This window comes from Lissotriton helveticus, chromosome 2_1, assembly GCF_964261635.1.
Source record: "Lissotriton helveticus chromosome 2_1, aLisHel1.1, whole genome shotgun sequence".
In the NCBI taxonomy this organism is placed as follows: domain Eukaryota; kingdom Metazoa; phylum Chordata; class Amphibia; order Caudata; family Salamandridae; genus Lissotriton; species Lissotriton helveticus.
The window spans coordinates 2,060,378,860-2,060,399,046 of record NC_136059.1 but is presented as its reverse complement, the minus strand read 5'-3'; the positions used below and the strand labels follow the sequence as shown (position 1 = coordinate 2,060,399,046).

General features: G+C 42.9%; 1 protein-coding gene across 1 annotated transcript in view; it reads right to left on the bottom strand.

Annotated features, from left to right (window-relative positions):
- Positions 1-2,085: 2,085 nt before the first annotated feature.
- The window catches only part of MSMO1 (methylsterol monooxygenase 1), a 52,251-nt gene continuing 34,149 nt past the window's right edge, over positions 2,086-20,187 (bottom strand). The window contains exons 5-6 of the mRNA XM_078677022.1: positions 19,251-19,405; positions 2,086-3,134 (exon numbers count right to left, since the gene is read on the bottom strand). Of these exons, the coding sequence (XP_078533148.1) occupies positions 2,927-3,134; positions 19,251-19,405 (363 nt within the window). The 3' untranslated portion in view covers positions 2,086-2,926. The remainder of the gene's footprint in view (positions 3,135-19,250; positions 19,406-20,187) is intronic.

Sequence of the window (20,187 nt, the reverse complement as noted above, 5' to 3'; positions counted from 1 at the left end):
ACCTATCCTCCCTGCTCTGCGAACTGACGTCTAGGGATAGTGACTCCCTTGCAGGGCCCTAGTGGGGTGCACCAGTGGTCAGTGTCTTTCATGGCTCTGCGCTTCTGGCGTGGAAAGTCCTGTCAGAACTGACACCTCACACTTGTCATGTTGCACAGTTTAGCTGTGCTCATGACGAGATGAGCTCGTCAAAACTCAGCCTACTCCCGCAGAACACCCGCACAGGAGGGGAATTAGCCCTGCGTGGGCGTTCCGCGGCCGTTATGACGAGCTCAGCTAGTCATGAGCACAGCTCCACTGTGCTACTTGACGAGCTGAGCTTGTCATGCGCGTCGAAGGCGTTAATAAGAGGTATGCCAATTCTATCATGTTTCAAGAATTCAGAATCCAGGAGGGGAGCAGGCACAAAGGAAGTCAATTCTAACACCATGTAAAAATGCATACCATAGTATAATGAATGTCCTGCAAAGTCAAGGCTTCTCTGCCATTTTTTGAGAGGAACTGTGCTAGGCACTGTAGAGTTTTACCATAATTATTCGACATTTACTTAGGGATAGAAAGCTCTTAAGACCCCTGGGGAACCGAGACGTGCTTGGCACACACATTATTTCACTATCTCATGACTGGCCCTTCATAACCTACAGCTATTTAGCATATTTAGGTGCATACTGCATCCTAATATCCACTCATTTGACCACATGTTTACACAACGTTCTCAGGCAGGGAAATCTCCAACTGCACGCACTCAGTCCACCTGGAGCAATTACAGCTCCCATGCTTCCCTCATTTGGTCTGTGCAATTCGTACTGAGGCTGGAAGTATTCACAAGCTGCCACTCTGCAAGGCTGCTTCTATGTCTCCCCCACCGTCCCGTCTGAAATTGAAGCACCCGTGGAGGAGTATATTGACCCTTCAGTACAAAAGTCTTCGCCACTTGTGTGATCAAAGATCTTTTAGTTCAAATGGTATGACCCCAGCTTTGAATTAATCATTTACATCATTGACAAAATGTAGCAAAAAAGGGTACAGTTCTACTTTCTTTGTTTCCTGACTTTCTTTTACCGGGGACCATCTGGTGAAAGATGTCACAATTCGCCTCAGAACCAAACCTTTTTTCCTGCAGTGAATGATTCCTTTGATGGCATCGCCAACGCTCAACTCGAATACAGACCTAAAAACGATATTGTGGTCTTTCACAGCACAAATAGTATCAAGGATCAGTCTTTACCAGTATAATCAACCAGAACATTAGTATTATAAAACTAATTATGTCGAATCGAAGGCTAACCGTGCATGTTGATTGCCAATTAAGAGAAATAAACTTATTTTTCAAATCCTAAAAACATGACATATTGAAACGGTACATTTTCAAGTTTCAAAGAGCCCAAGTCTTACCAGCACCCACTTTTATTTCACCAGCCTACGATCACACACGGTAGCAGGTTGTGCAAATGACACGAAGGTGACCTGGAATAAAAATTCAGTGGTACTTAAAGCACGTAGGATCTAATTTAGTTATTGGCGATTGAACCGTTGCTCTGCCAGGGCGAAGGAGCAAATTCCTTCATTGCCATGGGCAAGGTCCTGACTGCCAGATTTATGAATGGTCACGGCAGTTCCTGCCAATGCATTTCGCTGTTTGTGCAAGGCTCTGTCAAAATGACAGAGCCTTGCACCACACTGTTTTCTTTTATTATTTTCAAAAAGAAAATTCCGAAACAGGATTTTCTTTTTGAAAAGTAAAAAGATCATGCTCCCTTTAGAGGGGGGCCATGGTTGTTTTTTAGTGTCCCTCACAGTCATGGTTTGCCTGGCGGCGACTTACAGTTTTGCTGTATGTCCACCCATTCTAATTGGGCGGATGAACATATAGACAATTCTCCGAAAGCAATAACTAAGTTGGGCCATTGGAGGGCCTTTGGTATAACCTCTGCCCGCATATAAATCGGGTGGGCTGCCCATCATCTTGGGCATAAGAATACTCTGTCGCTGCAGAGAAGGAGTATTCATACCGCCAGGATATAAATTGGGCCTTAAATGCCATTTCAAAAGTGGACATTTTATAATACTTTCCAAACACAATAATTAAACTTGTAAATGTTTTTATTTACAATGCAATCACTGCATGAATGTTTTAAACGGACAATAACAAGATAAAATAATGCACGTAGAAATATCTCTATTTACAATGCAATACGTTCTGGACTTTAATGGGTTAACAGATGGAAGAGTATGATATCTAATCGATCACCATACAATAGTGCCCAACTGTGTGCTTAATTTGTTCGTTTTTTTCACCATGCACGTTTGAAAAATGATGTATACACACTGTACAACAATCATGCACCACTTATATCTGATAATGTTATTTTCTTGTCAACATTAAACAATGTAACAAAATATAAGCGCATGTGTATAAAACATCATCGTGAAGAAACTACTGTAGTGACATTAGACCATACGCTTGCAAAATGAAAGTTGTTACTTCAGAGGTAGCATAGATAGCCCCAAAGGAGAATGGCGTAGCCACACCGTGTGCTAGCCTCTGCAAAGAGAGCTGGGTCAGGTCGGGAACACATCTCCATGTCAGCTCATAGAAAGCAGCCTACCCACTGACCATGTTGGAATGACTATTGTTGGAAATGCGCCTAGGACCTTTGACAGTCTAGTCCCTCTCACCATTGTCTCATCAGAATAAATTCAAAGTCTGAAAGCAGGAGATGCTGCAGTAGGAGAACAGTAAATGAGTCCAACAAGCACCCGGCATCAAGCGCAACAGTTGACATACTCCTTTTATTGTGAAGCACACCGCCGCTTTAATGTGGGATGCCGAGCGACTTCATTTCTGGAACATTGTATTACAGCATGGACCCCTTGCTCTTGGTAAGAAGAGTGAGAGAAGTGCAAACGTCCAGAAAAAGTCACTTTATTCTGCCTTCTTTTCCTTCACCAGTGCCTGGTCCTTCACTTTGTGCTTGTAGGTGTTGTACTGTGAATCTGTTGAAAAGAGTCTGTCCCACCACGTAAAGGTTGAACCATAGTTTCCCACGAAGTTCATGTGATGGAAGTCATGGAAGCGAGAACCAGCGTAGAAGGGCAGCAGATGAAGTGGGTTGAGCGGAACATCATAGCCACTGCAAGAGAATGAGATGATGTGAAATACTTGTATTATAGGCTGAAAACCCACAAAACAACTTCAGTTTATACGTGCTCAATAGAGGCTGGCACTAATTCAAAACAATGTTTCAATCCAATTTTTATCCAACACAAGGTGTATATTTATATATTTGTTTCTGATTACAAATAGTATTGCAGCCTATGTCCATATGTTTTTTCATTTGAATTTACTGGTTACGTTCAATAGAGATGTAATCAGTGTTCAGCTCAAACTACTCAACATTTCCTCTTTATTCTGTCACCAGCATCCTGAACAATGGAATTCTGCACTAAGAGTGATATCCCTCCACTCCAACAAATCCTGATATGATTAGTGTAAAGATGGGGGGCGATGATTACTTTCAGCAAGCTTCTTGACATATAACTAGACTTGTGTATGCATTGATAGTTAGAAATCTCCAATTCTGGCAACATTCTCACTTCCGTTCACGTATTACTCAAGGTATCAAACTGACAAACGAATTATTTTACTGTTGTGCTGATTCACAATCGGGACTTCCCTCCAGAGTCACAGACAGTGAGTGTCCAAGCAGTGCTGCATGGCTACCTTATTATTTTAGCCAAAATGAGCATTCTCATAAAATGCACTTTAGCATTCCAATTTAGGGCCCTCAAATGTACCACTTCCTTTGTATTCGAATAATCTGCTCCAGCAACATTTGCTGAAGTACGAATTGTGTGTGGGATCATTCCTCTACTAACAAGCACAAATCCTGAAAGACAATATGGTGACCAAGGGTCTCTGGTCCGATTATGGAATAGGAAACCCACGTCTTACCACACTGAGGCAATTATTTAAAATATAAGTGTTCAATTTACATAGTACATAACAATAGGAAATAATGTTTAGAACTGAATTTCCTAAAATGTCAGTGTATCTATTTATCTATACATTCATTTAGTTAGTAATAAGCATTTAATATAAGATGTCTTTTCAGATCTGGTCTAGAGACAGTTTTAGCTAATTTCCAGCCTCATGCAATAAAAATAACCTAATATAAAAATACATACATAAACAGAGGGCTTTGGCCCAGCACTCATATGTTGACCTGAATAAATGACATTCACATTTTGCTTTCACCTTCCACAGCATACAGCATGGGCCAATGGGTCAGCCCACTTAAGGCACTGGTTCTCCTGCACTCTGTGTGATGGGCAGTTATTTTTAGGTTTGGAATTAGCCAAGACCTTTTGATCCTACTAAAATTGTAGGTATAATGTGTTTAAAAGGCTTTTGAGCCAGCTCTTTTCATCTGTTGGTTTGTTACAGTGTCATTCACATTTTGCTTCCACCTACTACAGCATACAGCATGGAGAAATGGATCAGTCACTTCAGTCACTGGCTAACTTCACTATGAGGAGTATCATGTTGCCCTTTCACTAGGAGAAAGTCCACGCAAACGATATTTACCTTTGGTATCAAGGACTACTAAGGAATGAAAGTTTTTACCCCCAAAAAATGTTTGCATTTAGGCAGTTTTTTTTTCTTTTAGATGGAAGAGGGAACGGCATCTTTCCCCAACAATAATGTTTTGCAAAAACCATGGCAAAACAAAATGAGCACTGATAAAGACAAAAGACTGGCAACCAAAACACAAGACCCATTGGTTTTGCCAATGCATGTTTTTCTTTCCATTCTTTATCCTTATGTTTTTTTTGTCATCCTTGTATGTTTAAACAATGCCTTCAGGTTACAAATAATTAAAGCTAACAACATCTTTTCTTAATATCAATAAAAATCACATTTTGCTTTTAAGTGCATTAGCATTTAAATGGGGTTCTATATCAGTTCTGAGTACATCTGCCAACTGGAAAGCACCTGAACCTTTCTAATGAAATCATACGCAATAATACATTTATTTTTAAATTTACATTTTTAATTGCAAGAATATAGCTGCCGTGTTTAGGTTATGGCATATTTTTTTCCTTTTATTTATTTTTCTGGAATATGCTTGTGTGGGAACGTTTTCAGAAGTTCCAGGGCAATCAGGGGTTACTACTTGGCTCAAATTCTAACAATCAGAACCTTTCACCACTGGTGTCCTGGGGCTTAATCTTACTGTTAAAACCCAAACTGATAACTAAATATACTCTTTTAGCACTTGCGCCTCGGGGTAGTGGGGAGGAGCAGTCCAAGAGTTACTTAGGGATGTGGCGCGGCATAAGAGACACAGCATGCAATCAAACATCCAATAACAAATAATAAATCACTGCCCAGTCATTACTTTAGTTTGGAAAAGAAAAACACTTTAATATTATCAAAGCAGTTACTGTAAATAATCAGAGGACATTGTAAATATACCGCTTCTAACTCAATAATTACGGCATGATAGTCTTAAGTATTCCCTAGGGACATCTTTTGGCTCTTTGAAGGAAATATCAGGAGACTTGTCTGTGGGGAAGCTCCAGTGGTTCAGTTCCCTCTTCTGGCTCAAGAGTCATTGTTTCCATTCCCCAAAAATTTATTATTCCCACCAACCACCCCTTCAGGATTATAATACCACCGTACCTTTCGGTCCTTGGCTGTAGGCTATGCAAAGCGAGCATACAGGTCGTCATTGGTTAGCAGCCTCACTGCTTCAGGTTGCCTGTGTGTTGCACGGCCAACCAAGTGGACTCACCTGGTTCTTCTCCCTGGACCAGCCTACAGTTGTGGTCATTGGTTGATCGCCAGCCTATGCTTGATCAGGGGAACGTAGGCAACACTAGTACCAGCAGCGAAGCGGTTGTGCACTTGCAGTCTGGTGACTCCTGCTCCTCAGGTTGTTCCTCAGGTCTGACATCAAACCCTACACCAAACAAACCTAGAAGACCGCCACCCTCATGGTTCCAATGGCGATAGGGCAATGTCTGATGTCCTAGTCTGTGTACTGGGACATCCCTCCCTAGGCACAGCTCAGCCTATGCAATGTCAGCTGCATTTATAAGTTGACGAGCCCTTCTTATTTCTAGGCATTAGCTTCTAGCAGTGGTGTTGTGCACTAGCACCTCATGGATCTTCAAGAAGGCCACTCAACCTCGGGTGCATCCACACAGCAGTACATGTTGTTTGCGCAGATAGGTCACCTTGACCCCTACCAGTTGAATGTGGCGAAAGTTCACCCTGGCTTACAGCTGCTAACACTGTTCACCACCTCCTCAGCTCCCTTACTCTCACCCATTTCTAAGCAGGGTCTTCTTTCTGCAAATACACCTTCAATGCCCCTCATCAGTGGATTCGGTCTTTCACTCCAGAGTTGTGTCCAAAGCAGTTTCTCTTAATGGGCTGTCAAACGTCTCCTGGTTCTGGACTTGAACATGGAAAGGAGAGTGGAAGTGGACACCCCAAACCTGGGACAAACAAGAGTTCCTTAGTTGTTCTGGTGTGGGACCCTGGGTACCAGTAGAGAAACCCTGACACTTGCTGGAATTTTCTGGCCCATCTTTATAATTAATCTTCTAGCAGCATTTGTTTAATTCAAATGTCAGTTTTGAGACTGGTTCTAGGCAGTGCTGCCCCATTTGCTTATTCCACTTAGACTTGTCCAGCTAAGGTTTTTGTTACAAGGTGCTAGCAGGAAGGTGAGGTGGAATTAGCAGTTTCTTGTCAAGAGAGACCCAAATTCAAGGTACAATAGAAAGGTAGGCTATACCACTTAAATACCTGTTAGCCCGTGGCAGGTCGCAATCTAGTAAGCGATGGGCCAGAAAAAGGGCAGGAGAATGCCCTAAGTTTCAAAGAGGCCCACTGTTTCTGATCTTTCATATCTAACATATTACCCACTACAGAGGATCCCTGGAAGGTCCTGTATGAGCTCTGCAATTCACATCTGCTATCTGCTCTCTCCAACACTCCATCTCAGGTACCACTCGAATGTAGCAAAAAAACAATATGGATTTTAGTGTGGATATGTCTATGTGTCACACATGGTCCACACGCAACCTCTACACACACAAATGAGTACACACGTGACATCCATATCCCCTATGGATGGGCAAAGGATGTGGTTGCGGGGAACTGGCATAACCTTTTAAAAATCTGTGAAATGTCAATAGGTGTCTCTCCCAGGCAGGCTCAGGTAAAAAGGCCTGCCTTGCTTCTATAATCTTCTTGCTGCTACCAGTCTCAGTCCTCTACAGCTTAGCGACCTGATGGTAGTCATGCTTGGTAAGGAGGGTTTAAATGATGAGCCCATTCTGACCACAGAACCCTGCCGTGGGTCTTGATCTATGTCAATGCCTTCAGCACATACACATGAGCGTGTGCACTGAGGTGGGGGGATCCAAATCCGCTAAGATGCACTGACAGACTTTGAGCCACGCAGGGGAAATTTTTGTCCCAACTGCCTGCAATAAAAATAAGCAAACATGTAATCACAGAATCAGCTTGCCAAGGCCAGACCAATTGCTTCTGACAGTGCTTCTTTTCCAAGCGCTCACTGTACGAGCCCATTTTTGCCAACCCGCAAGGAGGCCTTAAGAACCCAGAGTAAAGCGCACCTTGAAGTTGGGATTGGTCTTGGTGTGATGTCTGTGAGATTTTGGGCTGTCTGTTAATAGAGATGTAAACTAGGGGCGGCTATTTTTTTAGCGTAATTTTTGTACCCAAGTGTGTCCGTTGCCATTAGCAATTAGATGGAAATACATATTTGTGGGGTTCATCCTGGTTTCAGTGTGAGTGACGAAGTCCTTCAGATGGACAGTATCACTAGCAGATGTGAACTTCAATAGCCGCAGTGTTTGAGGAGTCATGGCCGCCGCTTAATGTGAATAGATAGCTACATCCTTTAGCCGACCTGAACAATAGCGATCCTTATTGAAATGGAAGCCTAAATACTGAAACAAACTCTGACCGGTATGCTTGAACTCAGGAGGCCCAAATAAGAGTGAACGGCATGCTGCTGGAAGAAGAGGCCTGCTACGGTTATGGCTGTGCTTGGAGCGAGATGAAGAGTTGTGCAGGAGTGCTCTCGTATGACCTGAGCCCAGAGGCATCCTGTGGCGATGGTTCTGGCTAGGAACTACGACTGCTCGTAGGCGAGACCTGAACGGCCAGAGGCAGACTGGAAACTATGGTGAGGATTCACAGTAGATGAACTAGCCGGGTATGGACCGCTCCAACAAGCGAGGAATAGGCTACGGGATTGGCCCCATAGAAGAATAGCAGAAGAGAGTGGGGGCACGGATGAAAGTTGGCTGTGTTCCTGAGGTCTGCATCATCTTGTCTGCCGTCCACCAACTCGACACTACAGGGTTGATATTTAAGACGAGGTGATAACTGGCGAGTACTGCCTGGAATTGGAATAAGACTGGGTTCAGTTGGTCGATGGAATAGCACGGGAGCTGAACTGGATAAAAGTGGCCATCACCCCTGATTATTAACAGCCAGAAAGGGCATGGAACTGACTCCACATTTATTTGGGGCACCAGGGAAAGCAAAGACTGAACAACTGCCCCAGGGTTTTTATGTTAGTGCAGAGATAGACTGCATTATGACAAAACTATACATGGGAGATTATTTGGTTGAAATACCTATTATAACAGTGCAAAGGAAACTAACTTGGGGTAGACCAATTGGAAACTGACACGTTTTAAACCACACTATACTGGAGAAAAGATGTGGGACGCTATTGAAGTACTAGTAAGAGATAATTTAAGCAAGATAAGCGCCGATCTGAGACAAAGCGAAGGTGCTGGGAACTTCCACTAGTGAAAAAGAACGAAAGATGGGAAAAAATAAAGCAATTAAAACACAGCAACCGCCCAGGCAAAAAAATACGAATCAATGACATCACAAGTGACTGATACGACAACAGCCCCGATGGAAGCAAGAAAGCACAGCACATGACAAATGCCAAACTGGATAATATACTGGAAACAAGGAAAGACACCCCACCGGAGCATGGAAACAACCATGATTTAAAGCGCTTGAAGTGAGCATTACCGTACTCCATGAGTGAATGTGCCCATTACCCTTTAATTGTACAACACTTTCCAAGCGGTTTCTTTTGTTTCTATTACTGAGGCAGGGAATCTACCCATAAATACCTTCTCCTCCCTCAACACATCCTGTACGTTTTTTTGTGATGTTCAGTTCTCCAAGAAGTGTCTTTCTTCTGTTGACCCTATAATAGTGTCACTACAGAGTCTTGTTTACTTCAGATCAATCGCTTCTCGCTGTTTTTTAAATTTCTACAGGGAACTCTTTTGGAGCTTCTGGACTCTAGGACTGAGGCGTTTGCCATTCTTAAGGGCCTCTTCCTTGTACTCTTGTTCCTTGCCACTGAAAGGCAACAGTTGGGTGCGCTTGTGTCTGCAACCTTGTTTTGGGATCGTATGTACCTATCCTTAGGCTCCGGGTCAGTATTGATATCTATAGGAGTTAGGTGATTGTTCTCCCTGGTCTTCAACCAGACAACATCAATCTAGTCTGTTTGGTTAATTGTCTGGAGTTGGTCAGAGCAGAAGGGACTGCTTAGGTGGATGTGCATTAGGAGGGCAATTTTCTTAGCCTATCAGAATTTGTAAGTAGGTTCCATTTTGCAAAGTATTTTCCTCGACTAGAGGAGTAGCAGTTCTCTGAGCTAATTGGGCTGGAGTATCAATCAGGATTTTTTTTAAGGCTGATTAAAAAATTCCATTACAGGTTACATGTTGCCCAGGTTTTTCATGGGCTTTTAGGTATTCAAATCTTGTTAGCATTCATTAACAGCTAAAAAAAAAGACTTGTTTTTACTTAACCAGGTTAATATCTGGTGGTAGCGTGAATGTGAAATTTGCTTTTTTATTTGATGAAACGAATAATAAGATTATTTTATCCTCTATACAGTCTGATTGTGGTCTCTTGGCTGATGAAGAAGTTTTTTACTTGGACAGATCTCAAAGAGTACGTAGTGCAACGAGGAAGGAAATGAGGAGGTACTGCTCGGAATACTAAACAAATCAAAATTTAAAATCTCTGGACAACAATTGTTTTACAGAGGTATATCAGGGGGCCGGGAACAGTTGCCTTCATCAGTCTCTAGTCAAAGGCGTGGTATAGAATAGGAAGTGCTGAGGGAGAAGAAATGATTTATGAGTAGATTCCTTACCTCAGTAATAGAAATAAAGGAAACAGCTTGGAAAGCGGTGAAAAGTCAAAGGTGAATGGGCACATTCACTCATGGACTAAGTAGAAGGAGGAGGAAGAAAGAATCAGAGTTAAGATGATTACCGGTAAATAATTTGAGAATTCTACAAGTAGACAAGAAGAACAGGAAAAAAAAATCTCATGGGGTAGAATCCACAGAAGCGATATAGTATTTGCAGCCAGATACAAGAGGTCAAGTTATAAGCACAACATCTTCTGGAGAGAAAACAGTTCCTTGAATATAAATCAAGGGGTGCAGAAGGATGCCCTAGTAGGAATAGGGAACGTATTGTGGGCCCACCCATAAAACTGGGGAGTACAGTATGGAATCACACCTTTAACATTGCCTAAGGACAGTGATGCTCAAATTGTTTGTGGTAGAACATGTTTATATGGTCTCAGCACACCCCCTCATCCGGGTATCCCTCGAAGTTCAGTAGTAGAAAGACAACCCATTTATAGAGAAAACAACCTCAAAGATTAGCAGCAATTAGCTACCTCAAAGTAAACAGGAACATGGTGTGCCTGTCCCAAACTTTACAATTGCAGTAAAAAGTGACAGAAACTCCTTCATAGCAGTCAAATATAAACTCAGAAACCTGGGTACCCTTTATATGTTGCTTTCCACAGTTATGCTCAAGGGGATGGCTCAAAATGAGACCTCCTTCTTCATAGAAGCCAAGGAGGCATGGGATCTGGCGAACATTGGAGTGTCTCACATGGATTCTCAGTTCAAGATCAATTTGATATGTTACTAGATTTATATAACGCGCATCTGTCTCAGCGAAGAGGCGTCCCGGCGCTGACAGTAGACACACATGGAGGCTAATAACTAGACAGATCGGCGCAGAAGAAAAAATAGAAAAAAGAAGAGGGCTAGGCAGAGGGGAATCTGGAAGGGCAGGGTATTACATAGCTTGGCTGCGAGACAGCAGAAGAACCGGCCCCCAGCCCGGAGACGGTTCACTTGGGGGACCACAACCAAATGTTGTCCCAGAGAACGCAGCTGACGTCTCGGAACATAAGGGACCAGCAGATTGGCTAGGTGCCCGGGGGAAGCAAGCTTCAAGATTTTAAAGGACAAACGGAGGGCCTTAAATTCGATCCGCTTGGCCATGGGCAACCAGTGTAACCGCCAGATAGCACCGGAAGAGGAGCAGCTACGCGGGAGCCCCAACAAGGCTCTGGTGGCAGCATTCTGGACACGCTGCAGAGGCATAGCCTTAGCTTGATTAGCCCCTAGAATGAGCGAGCTTGCATAATCCAATATGGATAGAATGGTTGATTGGATAATCAGCTGATGGGTAGGAGGATCAAAAAACCCCAGCAGGGGCCGAAGTCCCCTAGGAAGGCTGAAGCAAGTGGTAACCTTCTAAGTGTGGTCCTGAAAACTGAGGGTAGAATCCATCCATACCCCCAGGTTCTTAACCACTATCTTAGGGGTGGGAGCACTACCAAGAGTAGTGGGCCACCATTGCTCACTCCATAGTCTCCTGTCCTTCCCTACCAGCAACACCTCCATTTTATTAGCGTTCAGCTGGAGGCAGTTTGTGGTCATCCACTCAGCGACAGCTGCCAGGCTGCTCCTAAACTTGGAAGTATCCTGCGTGGAGCCCTCGGAGAGGGCCACCACCAACTGCGTATCATCCGCGTAAGAGATCATGGTGAGGCCCTTGTTCCTATTTTGGAAAAGGGGGTGGTGATGGACAGAGTTTCTGAATGATGCAGAATACTCTTACCAAGTCAATAGATCAAGCTTGTTTCCTTCCCAGTATAAGAATTGGCTTGGTAGTTTGGTTTGCCCTGTTCCCATCATGCACTGGGACAGGAACAGACTAATTTGCATATAGCCAGGTTCTGAGCTGGGATGGTGCAGTGAGCTAAAAAACGGTGATGGATTAAAACCATGATCTCTTGACTTGGTAAGAGTATTCTGCATCATTCAGAAACTCTGTCCATCACCACCCCCCTTTTCCAAAATCGGTTTATCCACACTATGTGTGGGAGGGTATACTCAGACGTGAGTCCCTTGCTCATTGCACCATCAGGATTCAAGCAAGCCGGGCCGAAGAAGGCTGTGATGCCAGAAACCGGTCCCCGGAAGCTTGTTTCCTTCCCAGTATAAGAATTGGCTTGGTAGTTTGGTTTGCCCTGTTCCCATCATGCACTGGGACAGGAACAGACTAATTTGCATATAGCCAGGTTCTGAGCTGGGATGGTGCAGTGAGCTAAAAAACGGTGATGGATTAAAACCATGATCTCTTGACTTGGTAAGAGTATTCTGCATCATTCAGAAACTCTGTCCATCACCACCCCCCTTTTCCAAAATCGGTTTATCCACACTATGTGTGGGAGGGTATACTCAGACGTGAGTCCCTTGCTCATTGCACCATCAGGATTCAAGCAAGCCGGGCCGAAGAAGGCTGTGATGCCAGAAACCGGTCCCCGGAAGCTTGTTTCCTTCCCAGTATAAGAATTGGCTTGGTAGTTTGGTTTGCCCTGTTCCCATCATGCACTGGGACAGGAACAGACTAATTTGCATATAGCCAGGTTCTGAGCTGGGATGGTGCAGTGAGCTAAAAAACGGTGATGGATTAAAACGGTGATGGATTAAAACCATGATCTCTTGACTTGGTAAGAGTATTCTGCATCATTCAGAAACTCTGTCCATCACCACCCCCTTTTTCCAAAATCGGTTTATCCACACTATGTGTGGGAGGGTATACTCAGACGTGAGTCCCTTGCTCATTGCACCATCAGGATTCAAGCAAGCCGGGCCGAAGAAGGCTGTGATGCCAGAAACCGGTCCCCGGAAGCTTGTTTCCTTCCCAGTATAAGAATTGGCTTGGTAGTTTGGTTTGCCCTGTTCCCACCATGCACTGGGACAGGAACAGACTAATTTGCATATAGCCAGGTTCTGAGCTGGGATGGTGCAGTGAGCTAAAAAACGGTGATGGATTAAAACCATGATCTCTTGACTTGGTAAGAGTATTCTGCATCATTCAGAAACTCTGTCCATCACCACCCCCCTTTTCCAAAAGAGGCCCTTGTTCCTAGCCACCGTAGCAAGAGGTTGGACGTACAGATTAAAAAGTACAAGACTCAGGGCAGATCCCTGAGGCACATCCTGGCCGATGGAATGAACACAGGAGAGAAACGGGGGGCAGTCACGCGGAATGATCTTCCTAACAGGAAAGATCTAAACCATTCCAGGGCTTTAAACAGCAGACAAGATTTCCTAATGATTTGACAGAGGAAGAGATAAAAATATTAAAAGTAATGGGAACAGAAGACGCTGTAGCACAACAAGATGAAAGAAGATAGCTGAGAGGCTCTGAATCAGACCTTCAAGAAACAGTTCCGGATTTATAATTATCACATTAATCTGGAGATGAACAGCGTGGACTGGCTGTAACCACTGCTATGATGGGTGAGGAGGCCTAGTGGTTGACTCTAAATGGGGAATACAGAAAAGAACTTGAGCTAAAGTGTCCACAGTGTTATATTTAGTATCACAGGAAATTAGATGAAATATATATACGGATAATTTCGGCCACGAATTGCATTGGCAGAGAGATGCTCATCCCATGGCCCAATTCCTAATCTTTGGTACAGGCTAAGGAATGAGCAAATTATTTTTCTTTGTTGTCTGGGCGAAAAACTGTTGTGTGATTAAACTGCAGCGGGTAAAATTCAAACCGGTATAGTAATGACATCATAGTGCCAAGAGTATATAAACACGAGTACAATAGGTAAAGAACTGATGCAGGATAAAAAATGAAGATAAAGGATGACATTTCACACTACTTTTCGGATAAAGCAGGGACTACCGGTTTCAAATCAAAAACACTATAGGAGTGGTAAGCTTTTAAAACTGTTATGGGCCACTGGATGAAAAATAAGATACAATGCATAAAAAGTGGTCACTGACAGGATGACACGATTAGAAGTACTACTCAGGGCATTAGAACTACAAGACTATGGTGTCCCATAGAGCCAAGAAGATATATTAAGTAAAAAAGAACATGCAGAGTTATTAGGGACACAGATGTGTGGACAATAAAGAATACCTGCTTGGGCCCATGGGGAATCTGATAAGTAAGTCAGACTCCGGGCATGGCTAATAAAACAAAACACAAGGCCCTATGGTGAACCGACGTGAAGGACCCAATGAAACACTCATCCACGCAAAAGATGTAATTATTAGGGAATTTATTAACTATTATTACCAGTTACAGAGCGAGCAAAACTGTCAAAACTGAGGGTTATTATTACAGAGCAGAGGGAATCAGCTGTTGCTTCTATAGCCATGACTGAAATTAAGGAAGCCATTGCAGACTTGACTTGGACAGACAGACTTCCATCTGAGTTCCACACTACATATTCTTATTTGTTGTCGACTAGGTTAGAGGCCCAGAATAGGGGAGCACTGTCTGGAACAACTAACCAAGCACTTATTGCACCATTGCAAATTGGGACCATATGGATAAGAAACTTATTAGACGGATATCAATGCTTAATACGGATTCCAAAATCCTCGGCCAAAAGAAACACACCGGCTGCTGCACAAAATATGATGGTCCACCTCAATTGCAGTGGGTTTATACTTGCAAGGGTGTGTAAGCTAATCACTTAAAATCCAGGACATATTGATTATGGACAATGACTGTATGTTGTCATGTTTAAGTTGTCATCTGTAAAAGTAGGCCTAACCCCCTGCATCAAACACACTTTGGCTACCAGTGTACTGTACCCCAATACGTATATGTAAAAGAGGGCTGTCTGTCACTGACACAAGATTTGCAGAAGTTGTTCAAATCTTTATATATGATTTGTTAAAGGAAAAGCCTTTATTAGGGCGAGTGCTCCAAGAAAATGCAGTGAGCTAAGCTTGTATTACTGACAGTACTTCCAGTTCAAGAACTTGTACACAATTTGAGGATACTTATAGGGCTTCCAAAATACTCCCTGATTATATCTAAATGCAAGCTTAAGCATAGAAGCAATATTGATAATTATTTCCCTAAAAAATAAAATGGACACAAAAAATATGTAATTTGAAAAAGAAGTTGGGGAAACATATTTTGCACTTTAAACAATATTTCTCTGTGTCATCATTTAGTAACGTGTTTGATGCACTGCTAATATTTTTTTTTATAAAAAGGTTAACGGAGAATCGGTGTAAAAGCATGGGCAAAATAATTGCCAATATGAAAATAAATGAGGGGCCAAAGAAGTTTTCATTAAAGTCGCAAACATGCACTCACAGGTATATTTCCTTGCACAGGTGCAGATTTACGGCTTTCAGAAATTCACAAGATTGCTGAATAGGCCTGGAAACCGGATGCCTAGCACACGTTTGCGATATCTTTCTTAACGAAAAAATATACGCATGTTCTTTCGAATTTCTGAGGAGCGATTGCAATTTCTCTTTAACTATGCCCCCTTTTTCACACCCTGGAAAAAGCTTTACGGCCTTCTCGCCTGGAGTAAATTTGCAACTTATTCTCATGTGAGAAGAGAGTGAAGTAGAGTTGGAAAATACCCTTAGACATGCACGCTCATAAGTGTACAGCGACTCATTGAGCAATTCAACCCTGGAACAACTGCTTCACATCTACTTCGAGCTCCTGTAGATTTGTGGAAAGGTGGCAATATCACAGCCTTGCTCGAATTCAAACCATGCTTTAATATGCACCTTGGCATAATCAGAGAGGCTACTATCAAAGCTTTGATATAAAGAGAAACCTACCATAACTTATCCCCGCACCAAAAGGGACAAGTGTTGTTTTTTTTATAGGGCAAGTAGATTTCTGAGGCATCTCATCCTAGAGACAAGTAGATATTTTATAAAATTCCACAAATCTGACTTGGGGTAAATAAATAAGTCAATATCTGATGCTTTAATGCTGTGGAGTATATCCTACCACTGGGTCAATGCCTGGTGGTTATTTCCACAGACATGGAAAAGGTGTTTGACATGGGATTATCAGCCTATAGTCCTAGAGAAAACAGGGTTTTGGCTTCAGGAATGAGAGTCATTACAATGGGTCAAATTGTTAAACATATACCCCACGGCTCTAATATGCACATGAAGGGCCACTTTGGAAGCTTGGAGAAAACACAGAGGCAGAGAAATCCCTTGCTTCCACTCCAGTTTGCCCTGGCCAGGAAGCTACATGCCTGCAAAATGGTGGAAGATGGAAATGCCAGAGGTATATTAATAGGAGAAAATTACGCTGTATGCAGACAGCGTACTCCTGCACTTGGAAAACATAGCTGCTGGATTAGAATCATCAAAACAAATACTAAAAGAGTGAGGGGGGATTTCAAGTCAGGATAAAAGTGGCCTTTCTGATAAGGCCATAGGGCCGATGGAATGAGAAATCTCAGTTGAGAAGTGCATGCTATGGTAACCAATTACATTCCAGTATCTAGGAGTACGATACAAGGTGGAAATAGAAAAGTTATATCCAGATGATATAGAAACAACGACATCTACCTGGAGAACCACACTCTCAGTTATGGGTAGGGTGGTGCTGAATAAGATGCTGCTATTACCTCACCCATCTGCCAGTAATTGTCTAATGTGGATTAGTAAGAGAACTGGACTTACGTTCCAGTTTAATAAGGAGCCCTGAATGATGTAATATAGCTCTGCACAAAGTTGGACCGTGCAGAGTGGATGTGGTCTTGGAATACCAGATTTTAAATTGCACTATTTGTCAGTCCAGTTTCAGTGATTTTCCAGGTGGTTCGTAGAGGAGAGTACCATTAAGAATGAAATGTTATAAAATTGAGATTGGCAGGAGTGGCACTGGCCATTCTAATCTGAGTAAATGAAAACAGGTAAGAAAGCACCAGCTGATACAGACGGCTTGCTACTTTTGGGGTATGCACTTGAATAAAGGAAAGATGACAGTAACATATGAACCTGATTTACCCATTTCCAAGAAAGAACAACATTGCTAAGACAAGAGTGACTAGGATACAGCAGATCTGAAATACTGAGAATGGGAAACACATTTGACAATAGTTTACACCATACCCGTTTCCGGCGGCAGGGTAGGTCGCACGCAAAGCGCTCATTGAACGCTGGATGAAAATTGGTGTCCTTTATGACCGCCGGATTCTGTTGCAGTCCTCATTAGTCAACAGTATATGTTATTGACCTGAGAACGTAGGGTGTAGTTTTCACTTATCACGTTGTGTAGATAGCGTATGCTTTTGTCCTGAAGAAGTGCCTAGATCCTCCTGACACTTAGGGCATGAAACATGTTGACCGACCAAGAGTAGGGCGTATATAGCTAGATACATTGCCTCTGGTTCACCGCCACTCTCTATATTTTTAATCAGGCAGTTTACCTTCTTGAATAAATAATTTCTAGAACTAACTGACCTGTTTTAAACTCACTTCCCTCCCACATCTACACATACTAGGCCCCTCACCCCCACTGCACCCTACGGCAAGAACAAAAGATCCCAGCCAAATAGCCCCCATACTGGGTGCCCGTGAGGTATTGCAGCACCGACCTGACGAAGGGCAGGCTCATATGATAAAGCATGACACCTAGCTCGCTAGGTGTGTGAGAGAGCCCTATTTCCGAAAAGGGGAATTCCCCCTTGATCTTCAGTGTGGGGCTATTCCTGCCTACCCCCACCGTTAGTATCTCCCTGTTCTTTCACTTGGACTCAGAGGAACTCCATACCCTTCTTGCATACAGTACTGTTGCGGCACATATGTTGGACCTCTTTAAACCTGCCCCTTTGTGCCCCTTTTTGGAAAAATAGTTTACAGGAAACATTTGAGGAACTGAGTTTGAATACAATATTCAGCCAGGACAGTTCCTGACCTATGGCCCTACGGTGAGGTAAATACACTTGACCCGTGACATTACCGAACCATCAATCAATGAAGTGTTGCACAAATGCTATTAGAGATAGAAAAAGATTAACAACATTACAATATGAGGCACTGGTGGGAATGACCAAATGTGAGTTATTAGGTGGAATGAATCCTAATGACTCTCTATCCTTCAAAAGTATCCTTAAATGTGAGATTTAAAATATCTGCAATGCAAGTAACAGCATAGGACATAACTGACTCAACAAAGAAGATCTAGAATGCACAGAGGTGCACCTAGAGTGTTCCCCACATACGGGATGGAGGAAGCAGACTTTAAGCAATGGCCTGAAGTTATCTGATCGTTGAAGCATGCTGGGTAGCAATTACAGTTTGAGAACTGACTGCATAAGATGTTCTAATGACCACACGGTCATCAGACTAAACAGCCATACTGTGAATTGGTAGTGCAGGAGGCCCACTGCAAATCAGAGGCAACACCTGTAAACTGGAAGGACATGAATATTGAGACACCTTCCATTCCCCTGCATTGAGAGCAGTGAGTACCTGACTGGGGGACAACATTTTGACTTGACCCTGCCTAATGAAGAAGATTAGGAGAATTAGAGTCAGACTTAGTCTAAGGCCCCAACCTTCTAGGGACCAAGAACTATAAGGAGTGCTTATTCTCGCTTCCGAAATTCTGTCCAGCCTCTGGGCTCCTCCATAAAATGCGTTGGCTGTCCCTGGAGAAACGTGTACACTTTAAAGCCATGCGCATAACATATATGGTCGCTCCGTTCGGGTGATGTCACTCCACGGATCAAAAGAAAGACATTAGGAGGGAACTCCTTTTGAGCAAAGGCCCCAGTCTTATGGAATAAATTGCTCTTTTATCTAAGGAAAACCTAAGTATTTACAGTTTAGATTGTGCTTCTCTTTAGGTACTGTGACACCTCTCTTGTGGTTGTATTGTGTGTGGTATATCGTGTTTATGGTATAGTGCTGGGAAATGCCATTGCTGAGGCCACTATGCGCTTTGCAAGTCTTTTTAACGTAACATATCTCACACATTTTTGTTATGCAAGAAGAAAATTGCTTTGAACATCAGAAGTGACTTACCTGTGGACATCTATGGTTTCTGCCAGGCGAAATGTTACCCAGGCCCAAAGGAGAATCACATGATTACAGAAAGTCATAATTCCAATGAAAAATCCAGCTCCGAGAATGAGGGTTTCTAGTGGATGTGCGTACTCAGCTTGCATTCCAAACGGTGACTAAAAGAAATGAATTAATTAATACGCAGTGAGTTACTGAGATCCTAACATTCTCTTTTGCTTCTGCCCACCTTCTAGGGTTGCAGCAACGAAGACGTAGAATTGAAAATACAAACAATGTAAACGTAAAGTGTGCTTACCTATGGTGAGGCGTATAAAATGCAAACCTAATCGGGGTGTGGCTTCTATTTTAAAATAGGTCACATTTTTTAAAACACAAGATTGATACAAACTTATACAAATTAGGAAGATTGAACTAAACATTTTAGAGGGAGTGTATCACTGTTTGAACAAGTGCGTTTTCTCAAGCCTGGCTGGATAAAATAATTTTAGATGGCAAATTGTACTTAAAAATAAAAGTATAAGAGACGGCGATGTCCTTTAACTGTGAGGAATGTCATAGTATTTTTAAGCAAAATGTTTTTTCAGTTTACGTTTACTAGCGGCTTTTAGAATGATCAGAATTCTAATTAGCCATTCAGCTGGATACTTTTGGTCCTGTGTCTGAGGACGAGGTACTCAAAACTTTGGCCACCATCAAAAGTGGCTCCGCTAGCGACCCGGTACCCATGCGTATTCTAAAAATGATTACACCCACCATCGCTACCCCTGTTACTGACCTCATTAACACCTCGCTTCTTCAGGGGGTGGTTCCTGCGGGTTGGAAGAGAGCCATCGTCAAAGCCCTTCTTAAAAAGCCGCTCCTAGACCCAGCAGAACTGGCCAATTATAGGCCTATTTCCTTACTCCCCGGACTTAGCAAGGTCACGGAAAGGCTAGTC